Genomic DNA, 23,626 nt, shown 5'->3' on the forward strand with positions numbered 1-23,626 from the left:
TCAGGCTTCCTCCTCTCCAAAACGTGGTTGTTGCATAGTTGGCCCCGTTCTCATTCAACATATTATCTGTGGGTGGTTTCAATTATACTACAGATTTAACTACCACCTGTACCCCTACTAAATTCCATAGCTACATCTCTAATTTAAAATTATTCCTCAGACTCATACCTTTACATATAATTGTCTCCTGAACAGCCCACAGACACCCTCAAAGGTAATACCTACAAAACTGAGCTCATTTTCTTATAGGGTTCCCTTCCACCCCCAACCTGCTTTTTTCCCCTCTTTATTTGCTGCATCAGTTAATGATATTCATTCTCAGTTCCCAAATTAGGAATTAACACGTCCCTCTTCCCCTTCCCTTAAATCTCAAAATCTACTCTTCTAAATCCACAGTACCAGTGCCTTAATTCAGGAAATAATCATTTATCACCTAACTGCAAAACCTTCTGAACCATAATCCTTGTTTTAGGATTCCCATCCACATGAGCCATCCTACATACTGCTACAAATAATCTATTAAGGAAAAAAAGATTACCATCCAAACTTCCCGATTTAAATCCTTTAGCTCTACATTACCTATAGCATCTAGCTCAAAATTCTTTTCCGAGCAGACAAAACCCCTCCTGATCTATTATTCCAAAAGAACCACCACATTTGCCACATTATATATGGACATTTTCAGCTGGGCATGGCAGCGCCTCCCTGTGATACTAGCTACTTGGGAAGCTAAAGCAGGAGGATTGCTTGAGCCCAGGAGTTGGAGATTATAGTGAGCTATAATGGTATCACTGCACTCATACCAGTCTGGGTGACAGACTGAGACCTTGTCTCTAAAATAAATAAATACATACACATTTTCCAAATTCTAAATAATCTGTGCTGCCTTCACAACTTTTCACGTTATTGTCCACTTTTACAACTTCTGTTTAGCCTTGAAGATGGCTAAAAGTAGACCCAAGAGAAGGAAAGACTCAAAATAAGGTCTCAAGCTCAAAGAAATGAAGTACATAAAAATTTATAGGTTTTAGACAAGTTGGATTTAAAGTTATAAGTAAATCAGAAAGGTAAGAAACAGGTGTGTAGACCTGGAAATTATCTATAAAGTATAATTTTTAAAGTGAATAAGACTTGAGAGAAAGAAGAGGAACAGAAAACCAAGAACTGCCCTAAAGGGAAACGGTTATTTGAGAGACATAAGGAAGAGTTAGGTAATGAAACTGTGAGAGGATGAAGAAAGTAAGACAACTAAAATAATAAGAATAACATTTCAAAAAATGGCCAAGAATTTAATGATTGTCTTAGAAAAAAAAAACTGGCTATTGTGAATAGTGCTGCAGAAAACATGAGATTGCAGAGATCTCTTCCACATATTGATTTAATTTCCTTTGAATGGATATAAATCCATATGGAGGATTGCTGGGTCATGTGGTAGTTTTATTTTTAATGTTCGAAGGAATCTCCATACTGACGACCATAATGGCTGTACAAATTTATATTCCTACCAACTGTATAAAAGTTCTCGTTTTTCCAAATCCTCACCAGCAAGTTATTTTTTTTTGTCGTTTTGTTAACAGTCATGATAACTGGGATGAGGTGATAGCTCATTGTAGTTCTGATTTCCATTTCCTTGATGATTAGTTACGCTGAACATTTTTTCATATACCTTTTAGCCATTTGTATGTCTTCTTTTGAGAAATGTCTATTCAGGTCTTTTGCCCAATTTTTAATCAGATTATTTGATTTTTGTTATTGAACTGAGTCTTTATATAATGTCAGATGGATAATTTGCAAATAGTTTCTACCATTCTGTAGGCTGTCTCTTCACAGCCAAGATACAGAATCAACCTAAGTGTCCATCAAATGATAAATGGATAAAATTAGTGTGGTATATACACACAATGGAATACTATTCAATCATAAAAAAGAATGAAATCCTGTCATTTGCAACAACATGGATGAACCTGGAGGGCATCACGTTAAGTGAAATAAGTCAGGCACAGAAGAACAAATACCACATGATCTCATGCATTTGTGGGGTCTAAAAAAGTTGATCTCATGAAAGTAGAGAGTAGAATAATGTTTACCAGAGGCTGGAATATGTAGGGGCAAGTAGGAGACAGGGAGAGATTGTTCAATGGGTACTGTGTTACAATTAAGTAGGAAGAGTAAGTTCTGGTGTTCTATTGCACAATAGAGTGAGTACCATTAATGATGTATTCTATATTTCAAAATGGCTAGAATAGAGGATTTTGAATGTTCTTATCACAAAGAAATGATAAATGTTTGAGATGATGGATATACTAATTATCCTGATTTGATCATTACACTATATGAACATCCCACTGTACCCCATAAATATCTGCAACTATAATGTGTCAATTAAAAATAAAACAAAAAAAAAGATAAGTGCTGGTGAAGATGTGGAGAAAACGCAACCCTTGTACATTGGTGGGAGTATAAATTGATACAGCCATCATAGAAAATAGTATGGAAGTTTTTCAATTAATTAAAAATATAACTACTTTATGGTTCAGTAATGCTACTTCTAGATCTATATCCAAAGGAAATAAAATCACTATCTCAAAGGAAGAAAAAACTAAGTAAAGAACTAAGCTAAAGGAAGTTAACAAATGATTGATTGATTGATTGATAGGGAAACATATGCTGTTAATTTAGACCAGGAGTTGGCACACTGCAACTCACAGGCCATATCCAAGCTGCCAAAGTTTTATTGGAACACAGTCACACACCCATTCATTTACCCTACAATGGCAGAGTTAACTAAGTAGTTGTGACAGAAATGAACAGAAACTGTATGGTCCACAGAGCCTAAAATATTATCTGGCCATATTTAGAAAAAGTTTACCAACCCCCAATTTAAACTACTCAAAAAGAAATCAAGGAATATGTTTGAAAGTAAACTTTGTGAAAGAGAATAATCTGTATTATTTAATATTATATATATGTAATTCAAAAGTGCCTGGTAAGTAGTAACAAATATTTTTGAATTTATATATGCTAGAAATGAAGTAATCTACCATTAAACTCTGGCCAAAAAAAAAAGAGGAAGAGCTGCTGATTAACAGTGTCCTATCACTTGCATTAAATTAAATAAATGCAAATGTTTTGATGCATTTAATTAACAGCACAAGATAGAAGATGAACAGCATTTGTGACCACAAACTAAACATACAACTGCGTGAAACTGATGCCAAACAAGCAAACTACTTCTTCCTTTAAGTAAGAGAACTTCCTGGGCATATGGCCAATGAGTTGGCTCCCTGACAGCTAAATGTGGCCTGTGACTACATTCTGGCCAATAGGACATTAGCATAAGCTACATATGCAATTTCCAGAGCTTGCCTTTATAAGGAAATGATTTGCCTTCTACTTCCTCTTTCACTCTTTTGAAGGCTGAAACAGAGTGGTGGAGACACCAGAAGGAATAGCAAAACTTAAAGACAGAAGGAAACTAGGATCCTAAATGACATCACTGCCTACCCTTGGAATGCTACACAAGACAGAAACTTTTTGTTCTAGCTACTGTGTATCAGGTCTCTTTATTATGGTGGTTTTGTCTATATCTTGTATATTTTGTACTAAGGAAGGCAATTAACTCTGCATTGCACAGATGACATTTGGAGTAATTAGCTCCTTATCTGGGCTAGAAAATATCTATAACTAGAGCACACACAAAAGAGAACAATTAAGATGATAAGAGACTTGTGACCAACTCAAATTAGAGGAAGAGTGTAAGAAATTTAAAGTATTTCAAAAGTGCTTAACTTTAGAAAAGATTAAAGGGGGGACACAACAGTCTTCAAATACTTGGAGACTTATCACAAAAAAGTGGATTTACATAAACTGAAAGAATAGGAGTTACAAAAATGCAGGTATCATTCATTTAATACAAGTTTATCATACAGTCATGTGTTGCTTAACAATGGGGATATGTTCTGAGAAATGTCATTTGGTGATTTCGTCGTCCTTGTGGGAACATCATAGAAAGTATTTACACAAATCTAGATGGTACGGCCTACCATACACCTAGGCTATATGGTATAGCTTTTATGTCCTAGGCTACAAACCTATAAAGCATATTACTGTACTGAATACTGTAGGCAACTGGACCACAATGCTAAGTATTTGTGTTTGTAAACAGAAAGGCACAGTAAAACTACAGTATAAAAAATAAAAACTGGTATACCTGTAAAGGGCACTTACCATGAATGATGCTCCCAGGCCTGAAAGTTGCTCTGGGCAAGTCCATGAGAGAGTGGTAAGTGAATATGAAGGCCTAGGACATTATCATACACTACTGTAGACTTTATAAGCACTGTACACTTAGGCTACACTATAGCTACAGAAAACGATTTTATTTCTTCAATAATAAATTTACCTTATCTTACTGTAACTTTATAACTTTTTAATTTTAACTTTTTAAATCTTTTGTAACAACATTTGGCTTAAAACACAAACACACTGCACAGCTGTACAAAAATATTTTCTCTATATCTTTATTCTATACACTTCTTCCTATTAAAATCTCTTTTGTTTTACTTTTTAAAATTTGTTAAAAACTAAGACACAGACGTGCACATTAGCCTAAGCCTACACAGGGTCAGGATCATCAATATCACTATCTTCCATCTCTATCTACATCTTGTCCCACTGGAAAGTCAAGCAGTTATTTTCTATGGTAACAATGCCTTTTGGAATACCTCCTGAAGGACCTGCCTGAGGCTATTTAGTTAACTGTTTTATTAGTAGAAGAAGTACACTCTAAAATAGCAATAAAAAGCATAGTAAATACTAGATGATAGGAGTTTTTCAGCTCCCTTACAATCTTATGGGACCAGCATCGTATATGGGTCCTTCAGTGACAGAAAACATTCTTATACAGCATATGACTATATATTATATGCCAGGCACTGTCCTCATAGACACAGAGCAAACTTGTTCTTGGCACTTGAGGCTTACAGTCTAGTAGGGAGAGGAAGACCTTAACCTAAATAAATATTTAACCATACATTGCAATGTCTTCAGAATGAAAGGTATGTGACACTTGAAAGAAAACATGGGATCCTGATTCAAGGCATAAAGTGTTCTTAAAAGTAACATAGAGCTAAAATCTGAAAAACAAGTTCAGAGGGAAACAAAATCTCTTAGGCATTGCCCTTTCCAAGGTCTAAAAGAAAGCTAATGATATTAAACACAGAAAATAAAAGAGAAAAATAAAGATTCTCGAGAAATGAGCTGTGGCTAGATTATGGAGAGACTTGAAGATCACATTTAGGATTTGGGAAAGCCACTAAAGGGTCTGAAGAGAAGGAAAATTATCTAATTTGGCCTTTTTGTTTGTCTGTTTAGTTATCTCATAGGGGCACAGAAAGAAAAGAGATCAGTTTACAGGGTTTTTTTTTTTTTTTTTTTTTTTTTACTATTCCAAATAAATGATAGGCTAAGCTAACAGCCTGCTTTATTTATTTATTTTTTTTAGGGTGAGGAGGTCTTGCTATGTTGCCCAGGCTGGTCTCAAACTCCTGGCCTCAAGTGATCCTCCTACTTTGGCCTCCTGAGTAGGCTAGGAATAGAGGCATGAACCACGGTGCCTGGCTTTGATTTTTAAAAGGAAGGAAAAAAGAGACAGATTTGAAAAGTATCCAGGAGATAAAATTATCAATATTTGGACAAAAACTGGATATGATAGACAAGAGAAAGGAGTATCAAGGATGACTATCAGGTTCTGCACTTTGCAACTGAATGGAGAAATTACTCTGTCTTCTGGAGGAGGACCAGGTTTGGATGGGGAGATGGTATCTTCTGTTTTAGACATGATGAGCATGAAGTATGTGACAGGTTGAAAAATGACTCCCAAAGATATCCAGGGTCTAATCCCTGGAACCTGTGAATATTACTTTATGGCAAAAGGGACTTTGTAAATGTGAATAAATTAAGGATCTTGAGATGAGGAGATTATCCTGCATTATCCATGTAGACCCTAAATGTAATCATAGCTGTCCTCATAAGACTGGGGCAGAAGGAGATTTAACTAAGAGAATGCGGTGTGATGATGGAAAGAGAAATTGGAGTGATATACTTTGAAGATGGAGGAAGGGAACACAAGCCAGGAAATACAGAAGGACACTAGAATCTAAAAAAGGCAAAAAGAAAACATTTCCCTCAGATCCTTCAGAACTGTAAAAGACTAAATTTGTGTTGTTTTAAACCACTATGTTTGTGGTAATTCATTATAGCAGCAATAGAAGCTAGGTACTTTGTGTACCCAAGTGTACATTAAGAAGGCAGCTGTGTTTGGAATCAGAAGAGGTCTAGACTAAGGTTACAAATCCTAGGGATTGGCAATAATTGAAACTTTAGACTTAACCTGACTAGAGAAAATACAGAGTTCGGGGGGAGGGGGGTTCTTAGAAAACTTCAATTAAACAAACCCAAGAGGGTAAGAAAAATTAGCAAAAAAGGGAATGTAAAAAGGAGTGGTTAAGTGGTCAGAGAGTTTTCTTTAAGAAGAAAACCAAGAGAGCACAATATCCTGAATGCCAAGAAAAGAAACATTTTAAGAGCTTGCTGAGGTTTCTAGTAAGAAGAAGATGAAAAATGCCCATTGGTAATACCAAGAGATGTTTCAGAGAAATTATGGGGGCTGAAAGGAAATTTGAGAAAAGATGAAGAAACGAGGGCAGCAGGTGTAAACAATTCTTTCAAATTTGGCTGTGAAAATAAGATTGACAGAAAGGGAAATTGGATCAAGGAAGAATATTTAAGATGGAAAGAGTGAGCATTGCTCTATAGCTGCAGTCCCCAACCCCTCATGCTGCAGACCCGTACTGGTCTTGGGCCTGTTAAGGGACGGGGCTGCAGAGCTCCACTATCCTTGCCACCTACTCCCATCATCCGTGGAAAAATTGTCTTCTGTGAAACTTAGGAACAGGGGGTTGGAGAGGAGCACCTCAGGAGGTGAGTGGTGTGCAAGCACTGGCATCTTGGTAGTTTTAATTTCATTTTTCTAGCCAGCTGTGGTGGCTCACACCTGTAATCCCAGGACTTTAGAATGTTGAGGCAGGAAGATTGCCTTAGCCCAGGAGTCAACAACAGCCTGTGCAACACAGTGAGGCCCTGTCTCTATAAAATAGAAAAATTAGGCAAGCATGGTGACACACACCTGTAATCTCAGCTACTCAGGAGGCTGAGGCAGGAGGATCATTTGAGCCCAGGAGTTTGAGGCTGTAGTGAGCTATCATCATGCCACTGCACTCCACCTGGGTGACAAAGAGACCTTGTCTCTTAAAAAAAGGAAGAAAATAAGTTTCCATTTTCCTCTCTCTTTTCAGAAGTTAAAGGGGTATTTGCATTTTTCTGTGAACTGTCCATTCACATTGCTTGCTTATTTTTACATTAGGTTGTTGGTATTTCCTTTGTTTATTTCTAGAGCTCTTTATAATTTAGGGAGGTTAATCCATTGTCAGTGATATGACAATCCATTGTCAGTGATATGAGTTGTAAATAATTTTCTTTTATGTTTGTTTTTAAATATGGAGCGCTTCACGAATTCACATGTCATCCTTGCACAGGGGCCATGCTAATCTTCTCTGTATTGTTCCAATTTTGGTATATGTGCTGCCGAAGCAAGCACTAATTTTCATAATTTGTCTTTGGTCTTTGTTTACAGTAGTTTTTGCTTTTTTAGGAGTTATCATTAGAAAATATTTTCCCATTTCAAAGTTATAAAAGAATTCTTCAATGTTTTTGTCTATTACTTTAATGTCCCCATTTTACACATTTAAATCTTTGATCCCATTTAAAATTTACCTTAGTATACAGTAATACAAAGCTAAATTCTAAATATGTACCCAGATGTCCCAACACTATCTTCTCTCTGCCACAAATGATCTGAGATGCTATCATCTTTATATGTCAAATGCCTATATGTACTGGGTTTATTTCTGGACTATTCCATCTCACCAAACAGTGTTTATAAACTAGTACATTGTGATTTAATAATTAAATCCTTAGAATGTATTGGTGCTTGGTAGGGCACTCCTCCATCATTATTTTTCTTTTCTGGATATTCTTGCCTATTTATTTTTTCACATAAACTTCAAAATCTGCTTGTTTGCCCCAGAAAAAACTATTTATATTTTACTGGCATTGTGTTCTATTATAAGAAAATTATATTCAGGAAAAATTCTCATATTGATGTTGATTCTTCTTACCCAAGAACATAGTCGTGTATTTTTCCATTTAAGTCTTCTTTTGTGTGATCATGCTTCAAGATGAAAAGGAAGAATCTGGTAAAGATGAAAAGGTGAAGAAGACTACTAAACATCGCAGACTAAGCACATGATTTATTTATATTCCTTATCAAAACTTTCTGAGTATGAATCCCAGAAAGTAAAAGAGAGCAGAAGTAAAAACTGTAGATACAAGCTATGAAAACATTTCTGGAAGGTGAAAAGTGTATAGAATTAAGAAACTAAGAACCTTTGAGTACTAAGTACCTATATAGAGAATACTCAAAAAGCCAGTTTATGCTACAGAACCATGGAAAGGCTAAGTTTTCTAGAAGGTAGAGAATAAAGCATAGAACTGAAAAACAAAGGAAATGGGTTTAAAATCTGCTTAAGGGCTTGTCAGACTGCTCTATTTACTTACTTTCACCTCCCTGCTCCATACTCCTTTCCTTATCTATTTGTGTAGAAGGAGAACCAAAATGATTACAAAAACATGGGGGAAAACCATTAAATGAAAGCACGGGATTAAGTAAAACTCCATTCATTTAAAAATGCAATCACCTACATCCTCTTATAGCTCAGCTCCAAGAATTCTATCAGACAGGTTACATAACCTGCTCTACCCCTTGGCAAAAATGTGGTGGATTCTTAGCTATAGAAATTAAAATCCCCAGAAAAAAAAGATCTCTAAACATTGATATCTAAGGTTTTCTCATATCGATATAATCAGATTCCCCACCCAGTCATCAAATGATAAGCCCTACCCTATGTATTCACAGAGTCTCTAATCAGTTTTATCCCGACTCACACTTAAATATGAATAGGTCAAATACCAGAAGTTTGATGAAAACATCTACCATAAAAAGAAGACTAAAACAAAACAAAAAACCTGAAACCAGAGACAACTTAGAACATAAAAGAAAATTTCAAAACAAGTATCAGATAGATGAAAGAAGATATTATATCCATGAAACAATAACAGGAAGTTATTTTTAAAAAAGGAACCCAGAACAAGAACTAGCTCTCAAATTGTAAAGATTATAGCTGAAATTAATCAACATTAAGAGATAGTTAAATCCCCCCAGAAAGTAGGGGGAAAAAAGATAAAATTATAATAGGAAAAGAAAGATGAAAAAATTAGAGGTTTAGTTAGAAGCCTTAACATAAAAGTAATAAAAAAAAGTTTCAGGCCAGGAGAAGTGGCTCACGCCTATAATCCTAGCTCTTTGGGAGGACCAGGCAGGAGGATCACGTGAACCCAGGAGTTTGAGACCAACCTGGCCAATAGCAAGAGCCCATCTCTACAAAAAATTTAAAAAATTAGTCAAGTGTGGTAGTGCATGTCTATAGTCCCAGCTAGGCAGGAGGCTGAGGAAGGAGGATTGCTTGAGGTGAGGAAGTTGGAGGCTGTACTGAGCTATAATGACACCATTGCACTCTAGTGTGGGCAACAGAGCGAGACACTGTCCCTCTGCCCCAAAAGTTTTAGAAAAAAAGAACACTGAAAACTGAGAGAAGGAAATTAAAAAAGAATACAAGAAAAATTTCTCTAACAGAAGGACATGTGCTTCCATATTAAAAAGGTGGGGGAGGGAGCACAGTTCAACTGCATTGGTTATGTTTTATTTTTTAGGCCAGGTGGTAGGAACACAGCTATTTGTTATTTTTCTTTATATCTCTTTATATGTCTGAAATATTTTAAGAAAAAAGACCTATCTCTCACAGCACATTATCCTTGGTATTCTGAAATTCTATAGTAAAGAGATTTTGAAAGCTTCTATAAACAACAACAACAAAAAAAACAGAACACCCAAAAAGAATCAGGAATCATTTACGGCATTAGATTTCTCAACGGCAATACTAGCAGTTTAAGCGTTGAAACAATGTCTTTATAAATCTGAAGAAAAATGACCTCCCACCTGGAATTCCACACCTATCCACACTACCAATCAAAATGTAATAGTAGAAGACTTTTCAAACATGGGAGATCTTATTTGAGTCATTGAAACCAGGTAACAGTCATGACATGCCAGACAGGAGAAAAGGCAAATAGAGAAACCAGGATATACATGCGGATAAACAGATACAAACAAATGTGTGCTGTAACACAATAATACCACAAAACTGTAAAGAAGGCCGGGCGTGGTGGTTCACGCCTATAATCCTAGCTCTCTGGGAGGCCGAGGGAGGCGGATCGTTTGAGTTCAGGAGTTCGAAACCAACCTGAGCAAGAGTGAGACCCAGTCTCTACTATAAATAGAAAGAAATTAATTGGCCAACTAATATATATACAAAAAATTAGCTGGGCATGGTGGCGCATGCCTGTAGTCCCAGCTACTCGGGAGGCTGAGGCAGCAGGATCGCTTGAGCTCAGGAGTTTGAGGTTGCTGTGAGCTAGGCTGACGCCACGGCACTCACTCTAGCCTGGGCAACAAAGTGAGACTCTGTCTCAAAAAAACAAAACAAAACAAAAAAAAACTGTAAAGAAGCTAAGTATCCAAGAATAAATTAGGATATAGTCACCCAATGAAATACTAAACACAGTGGTTAAAATGAATGAACTAGAGTGACATGTATCAAAATAATTGTCAAAAACAATGTTGAACCATAACAATCCGCAGAAAGATACATGCGATATACTATTTATAAAGTTTTAAATGCACAGTAACATGTTGTTTTTCTGTTCATACACGGTAGTAAAATATTAAAAGATACATGGAAATAATAAACCAAAAATTCAAGATATTTACTTCTATAGAGAAAGGAATACACACACAAAGCAGAAATTCATTTAATATAATTTATACTCTTCCTCCCGTGGGAATGGAGGCAGCAAAGGTTGGAGGGTTGGGGGTGGGTAATTGACATTACAGATCCTAAGTAAATAGGTACAGTTTCTGTTTGGTAAGATGGAAAAGTTCTGGAAATGGATGGCAGTGATGGTTGTACAATGTTGTGAATGTACTCAATGCATACAAGAATTACATTAATACAGTTAAAAATGGTTAAAATGGTAAGTTTTGTTATTTATATTTTACAACAATTTTTTAAAAACCTCAGCAGGCTAACAGATGGAATCCAGAACAGAATAATTATAAACCATAATGCCTAAGCAAAACTATCATAAATTATATTTATTGCTAAAGTATATGTGTGTGTGTGTGGATAGATCTTTTTTCTCTCCAGTGAGAGACCTCTAAATAGGTAGGGAATTCTAGGCTGGATGTGATTTTTCTTCAGATTAGCCTTTGATGAGGATATGGGATATCTTCTCTAACAGGAGGGAATGAGGAAAGGATACATACAGATAAAAACATTTAAATAGTAATTATGGAGAATAGGCAAGGAAGCTGAACAAAGAAAAGAAGTAGGCTTCCTAGGTAATGTTAAGGGACCAATGGAAGCCTTATGAAACCTTATGGAGAGCCAAGGTCCTGAATGATTACCAATCCAAATATTTTTTTCTTTAATTTGCACTTTGTATAGATTAGATGATTATCTCTTAGCCTATGATACTATGAAATTGTAAGAAGATGGTATCTACAGGTCAAATTAAGAGAATTAGAGTAATGGTAGATGAGGTATATGGTTTAAAATAGTGTTTCTTAAACTTGGCTGATTATAGGAATCAAATCATTTGAGGTACTTATCTCGGGCCTCACTGAGACCTAATGAATGAAAATTTCCAGGAAAAGAACCTGAGATTCTAACGCATATCCTGCACTAGCAACCCCAGATTATTCTTTGGATCTGGCAAGTTTTGAGAAAAAACTGGCCTGGAAATGGCACCTGAAAGCAAAGAACATATTGAGTTCTACCCTTTCCAAAATGTATGTATTTGGGTGCAGTGGAGTAAGAAACAAGTGTTAGGAAGACTGGAAGGAGGTAAGTGGAGACCAAAGAACAATAAAAAATAAGGCTGCCGTAGAAGGAGACATTACCTTAATAGGAAAAACTCAGCCTGTAGTAAAATCAGAGGACAAAGTGGAGAGGGGAGAAGGATGTGGGATCAAACAGAAATATGCCTATGAGAAAATAGTAATTAGCTTGGCATAAAAATTATGTAATATCTATAAAATATTAAACAATTACTTTGAATATACATATTGCTCTATGTCAATACCCACGACGTAGTCTTTTAGATTAGAAAATCAACTTTATAAAGTTATCTTATAGGAATTTCTGAGAGTTAAATAAGCTCAGCTGTGTTCCCAATACATATACCTTTTACAAAAGACAGCCATAAATTGGTAATAACTCACAAGAACACCAAACTAGAAATGTACTATATGGAAAACCCTGTATATGGGAGTTTGCGGGGGAGGGGGTAGATTATTCCACAGAACTCATGTTTCAGGAAGTCTATTCAAGCTTATTATTTAAAAAACAGAAATGAAAAAGATAGCCAGCAATCTTCCTAACGTGACCTGTGAATCAAGAGTCATTTCCACCTTAAAAAACACACAGCCAGTTTGAGTGAGTCAAAGTGAATTTATTATAAGCTATACTTAGAATGAGAGAAAAAAAGAATCAAACCTACTATTTTTATTTATGCTGTTTTATTTTATAAAGCATGCTACTTAAATTATTTATTTCTCCTTTTATATAATACACTGATATATAAAGTTCCTTAAGGGGTTCTCAGTTATTCCTAAGCTATACACCACTCTACTAGTTCCACTCTTTCCTTTCTTATTTTTTTTCCATCCTATTCCTTCTTCATTATAGTTCCACTCTTTATTAGCACTATGAATTCACTATAAAATGTTAATTATATTAACCAAAGATTAGAGAACATATAATAAGCCCATTTAAGGCCTTTGTCCCAACACACTATGAGCAAATAACATTTTTTGTTTTTCTCTAGAACAGCAGATATTAAAATTAAACACTCTAATTGTATATAACATTATCATCTTATAGAGTAATAAAAGTAACATTTAAAAGAACCACTACTACCCAAATAAAGTTTAAAAGTTATGCTCCTCAGTGAGTGACCTCAATATTATATACAGAAATGTTTTGATAAGAACTTAAAACATGCAGATTTGCCAATTTCCTCTTCCCTGAGTGCGCACACATGGGTGTGCACGCATGCCCTTCTCCCTGTACACCCTTCAATTACTTAGTTGCTATAAGGCGAAGCATCTCAGACAGTAATATTTAAAACAATTCCCTTTTAACGTTATTATATTCTTAGTGTTTGTTATTGTTTGTGTTTGTAATTAATATATAGATTTTGAGACCTATATAGCCTTGCTGGCCCACTGAATAGCAACATCAGCATCACCTGGCAGTCTATCAGAAATGCAGACTATAAAGCCCTACCTCAGACCTACAAAATCAAAATCTACATTTTAACAAGATTCCCTGGTGAATTATATGCACATTATAATTCATGATAATCTCTAACATATAGAATGTAATAATACCATTCAAAGATAGGCAATTCCTCTTTGAAGATCTGCCACTATTTAAACTTGGGGAAGGTCATAACCAAAATGTGACCTTCTTTACCTATAAAACAAGAATTTGGAAATGGCTCCTCTGTTTTAAAATCCTGTTGGTCCATCAAATGACTAGAAGAAGATTTTAATTTTTAATTAATCTGCTGCCATAGGATTTTCATAAAGTAGGGGGAGCCAAGGATTGCATACTTATCTTATTGCAAAGCTATCACAATTCAAAGTTTAAAACCATTCAAAAAGTTTTTGTGTAGCCAATAATAAAATATAAGACCTAAGCAAAAATATGATAGATTATATTTACTCCTAAAGTATGTGTGCGTGTATATGCATAGATGGATAGATTTTTTTTGACAAATACATTTCTAAGTGAACATTGATTTTTCTCCATTACCTAAGGAATCTACACACACTCAAACTTTTTGATCAAAACTGTTACTTAGCCAATGACTATTTAAAACTTATTCAGACCTGAATAATCCTACAGAATTATAAAGATACCATATTGTATCAATACATATGTAGTCCTTTAATTAGAAACTTAACTATACAAAGTTATCCTGTATCAATGGCTGATAGTTCAGTAATCAAACAAGGATCATCTCGGTGTTTCAATTAATATCATGAATTTACCTCCTTTGGTGTTAAAACATTTGAGTGTTATAGAATATTAAAAGAAAAAAACATCAACATATGAATCCTAGTTTTAGCCATTACAATAATTTAAAAAGAGAAAAATAAGAGAAGTTACAATTTTTCTTGAACAAAACAAATCGAAATTGTACTTCCTCCTGCTAAATGAGTTCTAAAGTTTCTCAAACCTTATTGGGCATATGAATCACCTGGAGATCTTTTAAAAATGCAGATTCTGATTCAGAAAAGAGCCAGAGAGTCTGCATTCCTAACAAGTTCCCTGGTAGTGCCAAATTCGTAGGTAGAGCACACTCTGAGTGGCAAAGTTCTAAAGAAAAGGCACAATTTACAATACTATTTAGATGTCCATGGTTTGCAAAGCATTGGTCTTGATAATGTCTCCAATTAAATTCCTAATTGATCAGCCTACCACTTTTCCATCCTCACTTAACTCAATCCTTCACATGGATGAAATACTTAATCACTCTATCACTCTTAAAATCTAAAAAACTTGTATCCTACCGTGTATCCCCAAAAATAAGACCTACCCGTAAAATAAGCCCTCGCAGGATTTCTAAGCATTTGCGTAATATAAGCCCTACCCCGAAAATAAGACCTAGTGATGGGCGTGGCTACACAGCATATCTGCACAACCCATGCATTTCGTCTCATCTGCCCCATAGTGACAGCTACTATCCCAGAGATGACCAGAAAGGTGTGGGCAGCCCCACCAACAAGGTCGGCTCCCCCTGTCAGGCCCGGCCATCCTGTGTGTACTGCAACCTGAGGCTTTGAGGGGAAAATAACACATCCCCTGAAAATAAGCCCTAGGGTGTCTTGTTGAGGGAAAATAAATATAAGACCCTGTCTTATTTTCAGGGAAACATGGTAGTATTCTTTCCACCTGTCTTTCTTTCTGATCTCTTCCCATGTTCCTCATACTTACATGTGGATGCATCAAAGGATTCCACCCTTAGTTTCATCTCTTTTCCATTCTAATGCTATCCCTGGATCATCAATACGTTAATGAATCCAACTTCTTCATCTCCAGCCTAGACATGTCTCTTAATCTTTCATCCATACATTCAACTACCTAATAGACATTTCTACCCATAAATCCCCAGTGTTACCTCCAACTCAAAATATCTCAAAGTGAACTCATCACCCCCTTCCACATTTAAAACCAGCTTTTTCAACCCTGTATTGACTTTGACCAGTACCACCATCCACCTATTTATCCAAACCACATCTTAAGACTCTGTCCTCTCCCTCACCAAGTCCAGTTGATCTCCATCTTCTAATTATTTTTCAAATTCATTCTTTTCTCTTTAGTGTCCATACCAGTTTGGACATGGATAATTTCTGATCTGGTCATTATAGTAACCAGTCTTCTTGTTTCTTCTCATATCCCCCCTCAATCCCATCCTCCACACTACCATATAATCTTTACAGACATAAATTGACAGCACTTCCCTATTAAAATTCACCAATGACTCCCCATTACCTTTAGGAAAAAGTACTAATTTTTTAAAGCATATCATAAAAGGTTCTTCACAATCTTGATTATGTCTCTCTGCCTCTGGTCTCAACTTCTCCCATCCCTTAATAGTCAGGTATACTCTTGCCATGTCAAGTTATTTGCAACTCCCTGAAAGTACCTCATTCTCAAATGTGCTCGTGCATTTTTGCATAGGCTGTTATTCCCTTAAATTGTCCTTACTCAAGTTAACTATTAATCTGCTTTCAAGACTGTACTCAAAGGCCCAGCAGGGTTGCTAACTCCTATAATCCCAGCACTTTGAGAGGCCAAGGCAGAAGGATCCCTTGAGCCCAGGAGTTCAAGACCAGCTTGGGAAACATAGTGAGACTCCGTCTCTACACAAAATAAAAAAATTAGCCAGGCATGGGGGCACCTGTCTATAGTCCCAGCTACTAGGTGGGCTGAGGTAGGAGGATTGCCTGAGCCCAGTTCAAGGGTGCAGTAAGCTATGATGATGCCACTGCACTCTTCCCCGGGCAAAAGAGCAAGATCCTGTTTCAACAACATCATCAAAAGACTGTACTTAAGCATAACATGCCTTAAAATGCCTTTTCTACATGCCTCAAGTCTGAGTTACATAACATCACAGACTATGTTCCCTCTATGATAGGGTTTTTCCTATGCATGCATATCTCTACTCTAGTACTTACATTGTATTATAACTGCCTGGTTTATTCATCTCCTCCACTAGACTGAACTCAGCAATTAATCCTTTTAAAAACATTAGAGGCCAGGCAAGGTGGCTCATGCCTGTAATCCTAGCACTGTGGGAGGCCTAGGTGGGCGGATCATTTGAGTTCAGGAGTTTGGGACCAGCCTGAGCAAGAGTGAGACCCCGTCTCTACTAAAAAAATAGAAAGAAATTAACTGGACAACTAAAAATACAGAGAAAAAATTAGCCGGGCATGGTGATGCATGCCTGTAGTCATAGCTACTCGGGAGACTAAGGCAGTAGGATCACTTGAGCCCAGTTGAGGTGGCTGTGAGCTAGGCTGACGCCACGGCACTCTAACCCAGGCAACAAAGCGACACTCTGTCTCAAAAAAATAAAAGAACATTAGAGTGCCCAGTAAATGGTAGATTCTCAATCCATGTTTGCTGAGTAAACTATCTTGAAATATAGTCATGAATAATTATTATAGCTACATCTTAAAACTATATATGACTTCTAATAACTGTCTCTATTTGACTTTATTTATAGGTTTAACAGAACTTCATAAGATTTCATAAAACATATAAGTCCAAAATACCCCAGGTATTCACTTAATTCAATGCTGTGGTGTAATCTTAGCACTCTAGGAGACCAAGATGGGAGGACTGCTTGAGCTCAGGAGTTCGAGACCAGCTGACCAAGAACAAGACCCCATCTCTACGAAAAATAGAAAACTTAGGCAGGAGTGGTGGTGCACACCTATAGTCCCAGCTACTCGGGAGGCCAAGGCAGGAGGATCGCTTGAGCCCAGGAGTTTGAGGTTGCAGTGAGCTATGATCACACCACTGTACTCCAGCCAGGGTGACAGAGCAAGACTCTTGTCTCAAAAACAAAAAACCAAAAACCTAGAAACAAAAGCCTTTTGCACATTGTTTTAAACTGAGATACTTTAATTTCACTGTGTTAGACAAATAAAAGCACTAATCTCATCTCCAATGTCTGAAGTAAGGATGGAATATCATAAAATTATGTGGACATTATTCAGGTGGCCTAAGTTTACATCTGGACTCTTCTACTTACTAATTATATGACCTTGGATAAGAAACAATGAACATCTCCAAGCCTCAGTTTCTTCAATGGAAAACAGATAAAATTGCTTCCTCACTCCCTAAATAGTTTCAAATATTCAGATATGAATGTGAATGCATTTCTATAAACCATGAAGTACTAAATAAATCTGAACTAATGTGTTAGCTTCCATCCTAACATCTCTCAAAGATTTAACAGGTACAAATTTAAATCAAAGTTTCACAGGCTAATTGAACTTCTCATATCCACCCCATACCCTTCTCTCTCTCTCCAATGACTAATTCATAAATAAAGTTCTAGGATCACCAGAGCACAAGACTCATTATAGTCCGCAATATTCTTATGTGGTAAAGTATTTAATAATAATCTGTCATGTTCTTTAAAAATGGTTTATTTTATAAATCTCAAAGTAAATCTCAAGGTAAGTTGTTGGTACAGTCATTTAAATTTCAGCTCCATTTTTAAAAATTAATTGGAGGACAAAAATCAGCAGGGAATATTTTGAGATATATTCTTTTATTAACTATTTAGACTGGATACTGTCTGTTGACATACTAATTTGATCCACTACAGACTAACTAATATGAAAGTGAAAAAGTCATCCTTACAAAAACCAGGACTTTTTCCCCGAAAATTTCTGGCTTATTTCTCAGATGTGCTTGCTAGTCTATCAATCAGAAGAGAAAATTTGCTGCATTTTTTTAAACTAAAAAAGTGATAAAGCATGTTTAACTCTGCTCTCAGCAATATCTTCCCTGTTAAGTAAGGACTTATGGAGATTATGGACCATATCAGAACTGTTTTCAGCGTCTTCTGCAATATTATAAAAATAGGATTCCTTAACCTTCAAAGGGCAAAACTCTTTAAAAAAAAAAAAGAAAATCTACTACAAAAGTCAGCACTTCGGTACCTGATTGTGGTAACAAGGCCAAAATCCAAGACGAAGCCCTTTATTGCACATCGTGTTCCAACATCTTGGGCAGCCCCATCTTGCGACCTCTCCAGATTGGCTGCTCCTGCTCTCTCTACTGCAGAGAGAACTTCAATTAGAGAAATTCTGAAGCTCATAAATCTAAACTGGATACTCTCCTCACTGGAGGCAAAGATGGTAAGACTCACTAAAAAGATTCAAGTTAGAGGAGGTTTCAAATAAATCTAAGTGGCTTTAAACCACTATAATGCAGGCAGCTGAGAGTCTTATTATGCAACAGTCTATCTAAAAATATATATATCTTAAGGTAAATGAATGGCAGCAAATTATTAGATAATCTGAAAAATTGGATATATAATCATAAATCTTTAAAAAGTGAAATAATCTTCACTAAACTTGAATTTACAATATGTATAGTACAAACTTATAGCTGACCATTCATATTCATAATCCTATGAGGAAAGCAAGCAAAAAAAAAAAAACCTAGGATGCATTAACTTCTTCTTATGCCCTAAAATAATGTCGCTGAAAAAAATGTTTGGTTAAAACCACTGGTTAGGAAGAAAACGTTTCCCTGCTGACTTAAGCCTAGCTGCCCAAGCAAGGCTTCAGAAAATGTCTTCACCTACAACAGTGCATAGGCAGAAGGAGCAGAAGCTATGGCGGTCTTCCTAGTGACACTTCCAAGTCACATAAATGGGGTATATTTCTGGGATAGACTGCCAACAAGTTACTGAAAGAAGAAAAACAAAAACTGCAAAAACCTGGCAAATAAATAGGCCAACGCCCTCATGTGTTTCATTATGACACAAAAGTAAGTCTTAACTAAAGTTACTTTGAGGCTACCAGATCTAAATCACGTACTCCATACTGATTTGTAAAAGACCAGATTAGTTTTCAAACTGGTTTTCCATCAAGATCTGTAATGATGCATAACATGTATAAAGCATTTCTTTAAGTAAGTAACAACCTTTACCCCAAAGAACTCAGCAATCAAGATTTTTCAATTAGAGGAACAAACAATCCAAAGCACCTTTATCACAGTGAATTTTTATCAAAAGTATGCTGGTAAGTGCTATGTAACAAAGTGAGGTTAATACTATTGAGATACTGTATTTACTGAATAATTTAATAATGATTTTACCTTACCTGAGTGTGGAAATTTGAAATGGTTGTTGTTTCAATATCTTTCTTGCCCAGAATTTCCATTTTCACTGGAGTGTTGGGGAAATTAAAAGCAAAGTAGTCCAAGAAGTCTGGGAGATAAGCAGCTGCTCCATGCACTATTGCTAAAGCATAGTAAGCAGCATTTTTCTCATTTTCACTGAATGTCAAAGCAAGAAACTCCTCAGAAAATCTCTCCATCTCCATTGGAGACAAAAATGAGAGTTCATCCATGTAAGCATGAAGGACAAGAGCACCACCATTGGACTGGTGTTCCTCGTGAATAAAGTTGCTAAATTTAGTACCTGTTTTTAAGAAATTTCTACGAATAGAATGTTCCTGGTGAGTCATAAATGGTGTTTGTACTCCCTGGGGTACCCGATATTCTTGCATGCCCAAATTTAATCGGCATAGCTGTTCATCTTTCAGATACCTGAAGGACTCTTTATTAACTCCTGAAGTGCTATTTATTTGTCCTTGGGTGAGAATTTCTTTACTGATGCGAGTCAGGCCAGCACAGACGGTTTGTACTTCCTTATTGTACATTTTAAGGCGTCTTCCTCGCATGTCTTCTCGGTGTTTCTTTTTCTTTTTCTTCTTTATTTTCTTCAAGACAAAATCATCAGCTCTCTGGGTTTTACCATTTTCATCTGATGTTTCTGGCCACAATAATTAAAAAGAAGTTAGTTGCTAGTATTAGTGTCAACATACAAGCTTCTTAAGGTACTTGATCTCAAATACCCTATTCTCAATTTCCCTGAATTTGCCATTACAACTTAAATGTTTAGAAAATGAATAAAATGGGAGATCTTAAAATACAATATTCTGGCTTGAAGATTATGTTAAAAAGCAGATAATGCAAGGATAAACAATAATTTAATATGACTTACAAACAAAACTAAAGGAAATATCCAAGTAATTTCCCATGTGCCACACTGTACAAAATACTTGTTCAGTAACCATCGTAAAATTTAAATTGAAGCTGGTTATATTTTGTGATAGTCTATAAATTACTATGGCACATACAGACAAATCAAACAAAAGCAAATTAAGCAATAATACACTATTTTTGATTACCAAATTGGCAAAGTTTTTTGTTCTTTTGTCATTCTCATATACTACTCCTAGAAGTATAAACTGGTACAGTTTTCTGGAGGGAAATTTAGTGATACATGTCAAACATCTTAAAAATATTTATAATCCTCAGACTCAGAAATCCCACTTCCAAGTAAAAGTTACCTAAGAAAATAATTAAAGATATATAAAGATATTCATTACAGTATTATTTAAAACAAAACTTAGGCGGAGGGGGGCATGGGCAATATATGTAACCTTAACACTTATACCCCCATAATACGCTAAAATAAAAATAAAATAAATAAAAAATAAAACAAAACCAAGGAATTTTTAAAATATTTATTAACATGGGACTGATTAAACTCTGGTATTACATACTATAAAATATGATCCAGCCATTACAGATTATATTATAGATGAAAAAAACTGATATGCAAATTTACAAGGTTACAAAATGCTTACACTGTCACTCTTCCAGAAAGCCTTCTCTAACAACTCTTCCCCACCAAATCTGGATAGCTATTCCTGATATGAGCGCCTACTGTTGTGGGCGTTTCCCTGTCTTAGCACTTATCACACTGTTATTACATATTTAGTTTTCTACCTCTTCCCTAGACTGTAAGCAACCTAAGGTCAGGGATGTGTATCTCTCTTACCTTTCTTTCCAGAGCACTTAACACTTGGATATTCTGATCCCATTTTTATAATATTAAACAATTATTCATTCAAGTATTTATTAAGTACCTACTGTGTGCCAGGTACACTTCTGGGCACTAGGAATAGGTGCTAAGACAGATACAATCCCTACTCTCTTGGACTTTATGATTTAGTTTGACAAGAAAAACAAAAGTATCAGGTAGTGTGATAAGTAGGCTACTCTAGATGTTGGGGAAGCTCTTTTTAGGAGGTGACATTTACACTGAGTTCTAAATAATAAGACAAGCCAAGCACATAAAGATCTAAAGGAAAATATTACAGAAAGAAACAAAGGAGCCAAAGAAAAGAAAAAGTCTGGTTGATCTATGCTTGTTATACAACACTGAAAACTATCTGGAGAAATATATACCAGTGTATTAATCATAGTTATCTATGGGTGATGATAGTATTATAAATGTCTAGCTTATCTGTATTTTCTCATTTTCTACAATAAACATATTATTTCTATAATTAAAAATTTATTTTTAAGTTTTAAAGGATTATCATGTATTAACAAGCCCAAGACAGAATGACATCTTTTATTTACTAGTTATAAAATATACCTAACAAGAAATCTTGAGGTTTAATAGTCAGGTACAGTCATGACCAACCTTCAAATTTCATCTAGTATTTACTGTATAGAATCTGTCCACCAAACAATAGTATTTCTGACATGATTCAAGTAATACAGTGTTAAGACAAATACTCCAAGTAATCCTATTATTACATGTAGGAAGAACAAATTTTACAGTGAAGAATTTACTTGGTATAATATGTAAATGTATGATAGTTGCAATACTCTATATAAAATCACTCCAAATCAACCAGATATTATAACAGTTAAGAAACCTTCTGAAGAAAATATTTAAAAGTATAAGTCAAAAACTTTAAAATGTACAAAATACCAAATAACTTTCATTGTTTATATTTGCTTTTAAGAACAACAAAATGAAAACCTTTTGTTTGCAAACATCACTTGCAATTAAACTGAGATCATATACTAAAATACACATGTAATCAGAGTGTTTAAACTGGCAAGGGATAAAGCAATCTCTTATTGTATATACAACTAAATCTTTGAGAATTATTTAAAGCACTTAGTAACAGTTTTTCTTACCAAATAAAATTAATCTAAATACTTTCCCCAACATCAAATTGGTAATTTAAGCAATTCTCCCAAGCTACTAAATGTTAAGGCTATTAAATATAAAGGCTAGACCAATTTTAAAATAGTCATCTAATTACCCTCTGCTAAATGTTTTAACAGTTTCACAAGAAAACAAGAAAAGAAAATGTCTCTGAATAGAACTTGTTATTTTAAGCTTCAGAAGAGGTATTTGGTATGCAGAAGATGGATTGCGACCTAAATCTGCCACTGAAATTAACACCAAAAAGGAACTGCCTTGATTGTAACACATTTCTATATTACTATGAGTTTACCAGTGGTTATTTCTAACATGGCCAAGTCTCTGTGGGTTTTATTCCCAAACTCATTTATATGAAAACCATTCAATTAGTCCAACACAGCCCATCTCAAAAAAAAACAAAAAACAAAAAACCATTGTCCAAGGAAATGAAAAAGACCTTAACTTGTAAACTCATTTGTCAACATAAGTTTAAAATATGAAATAAATTTCAATCTACCTCCTCATAATCCTCTTTTTCAAATTTTGACTCTTATCAAAGGCTGAGACATACAAAGCTCAATGTTGTTTATAAAGAAATTTGAGACTACTCATCCCATATTAGCTAACAAATTCCCAAGAATAAACAAAATTTATTCCTGTGGTGGCAACTAATTGAGAATGGCATACGTATACATAAGTCATTAGCAGTTATTACTATAAGTTGGCCACCGTTGCTTTATGAGAAAAATAGCAACTGCCTTGCCTTGAATTTAAGACATTATTTAAAAATCAAGTCTTTGCAATTTTTCCATTTCTAGTTTTAGCTTTCCAACAAAGAATGAATGTATTAAGGAAGTCACATTCTGAGTATTTTCCCATAGTGCAAAAGAAAAAATTTATTGACCACACTTCTTTACAGAAAAAGAGCCAACTTACACTATACCTGTGATTAAAGAAAGCTTTCACATATTGAACTGAGATTAAATACAAAAAGAAT

The 23,626-nt window shown here is 35.3% G+C and overlaps 1 protein-coding gene and 1 non-coding gene across 2 annotated transcripts in view; both read right to left on the reverse strand.

Annotated features, from left to right (window-relative positions):
* The window catches only part of RSBN1 (round spermatid basic protein 1), a 47,988-nt gene that overhangs the window by 14,444 nt on the left and 9,918 nt on the right, over window positions 1-23,626 (reverse strand). Inside the window, exon 2 of the mRNA XM_012778434.3 lies at window positions 19,715-20,388. Within this exon, the coding sequence (XP_012633888.1) occupies window positions 19,715-20,388 (674 nt within the window). The remainder of the gene's footprint in view (window positions 1-19,714; window positions 20,389-23,626) is intronic.
* Window positions 7,551-7,657, reverse strand: LOC142869703 (U6 spliceosomal RNA). Its single transcript, XR_012918277.1, has one exon. It is a non-coding gene; the product is annotated as a U6 spliceosomal RNA (small nuclear RNA).

The sequence above is a fragment of the Microcebus murinus genome, chromosome 2 (genome assembly GCF_040939455.1).
Source record: "Microcebus murinus isolate Inina chromosome 2, M.murinus_Inina_mat1.0, whole genome shotgun sequence".
NCBI lineage: Eukaryota > Metazoa > Chordata > Mammalia > Primates > Cheirogaleidae > Microcebus > Microcebus murinus.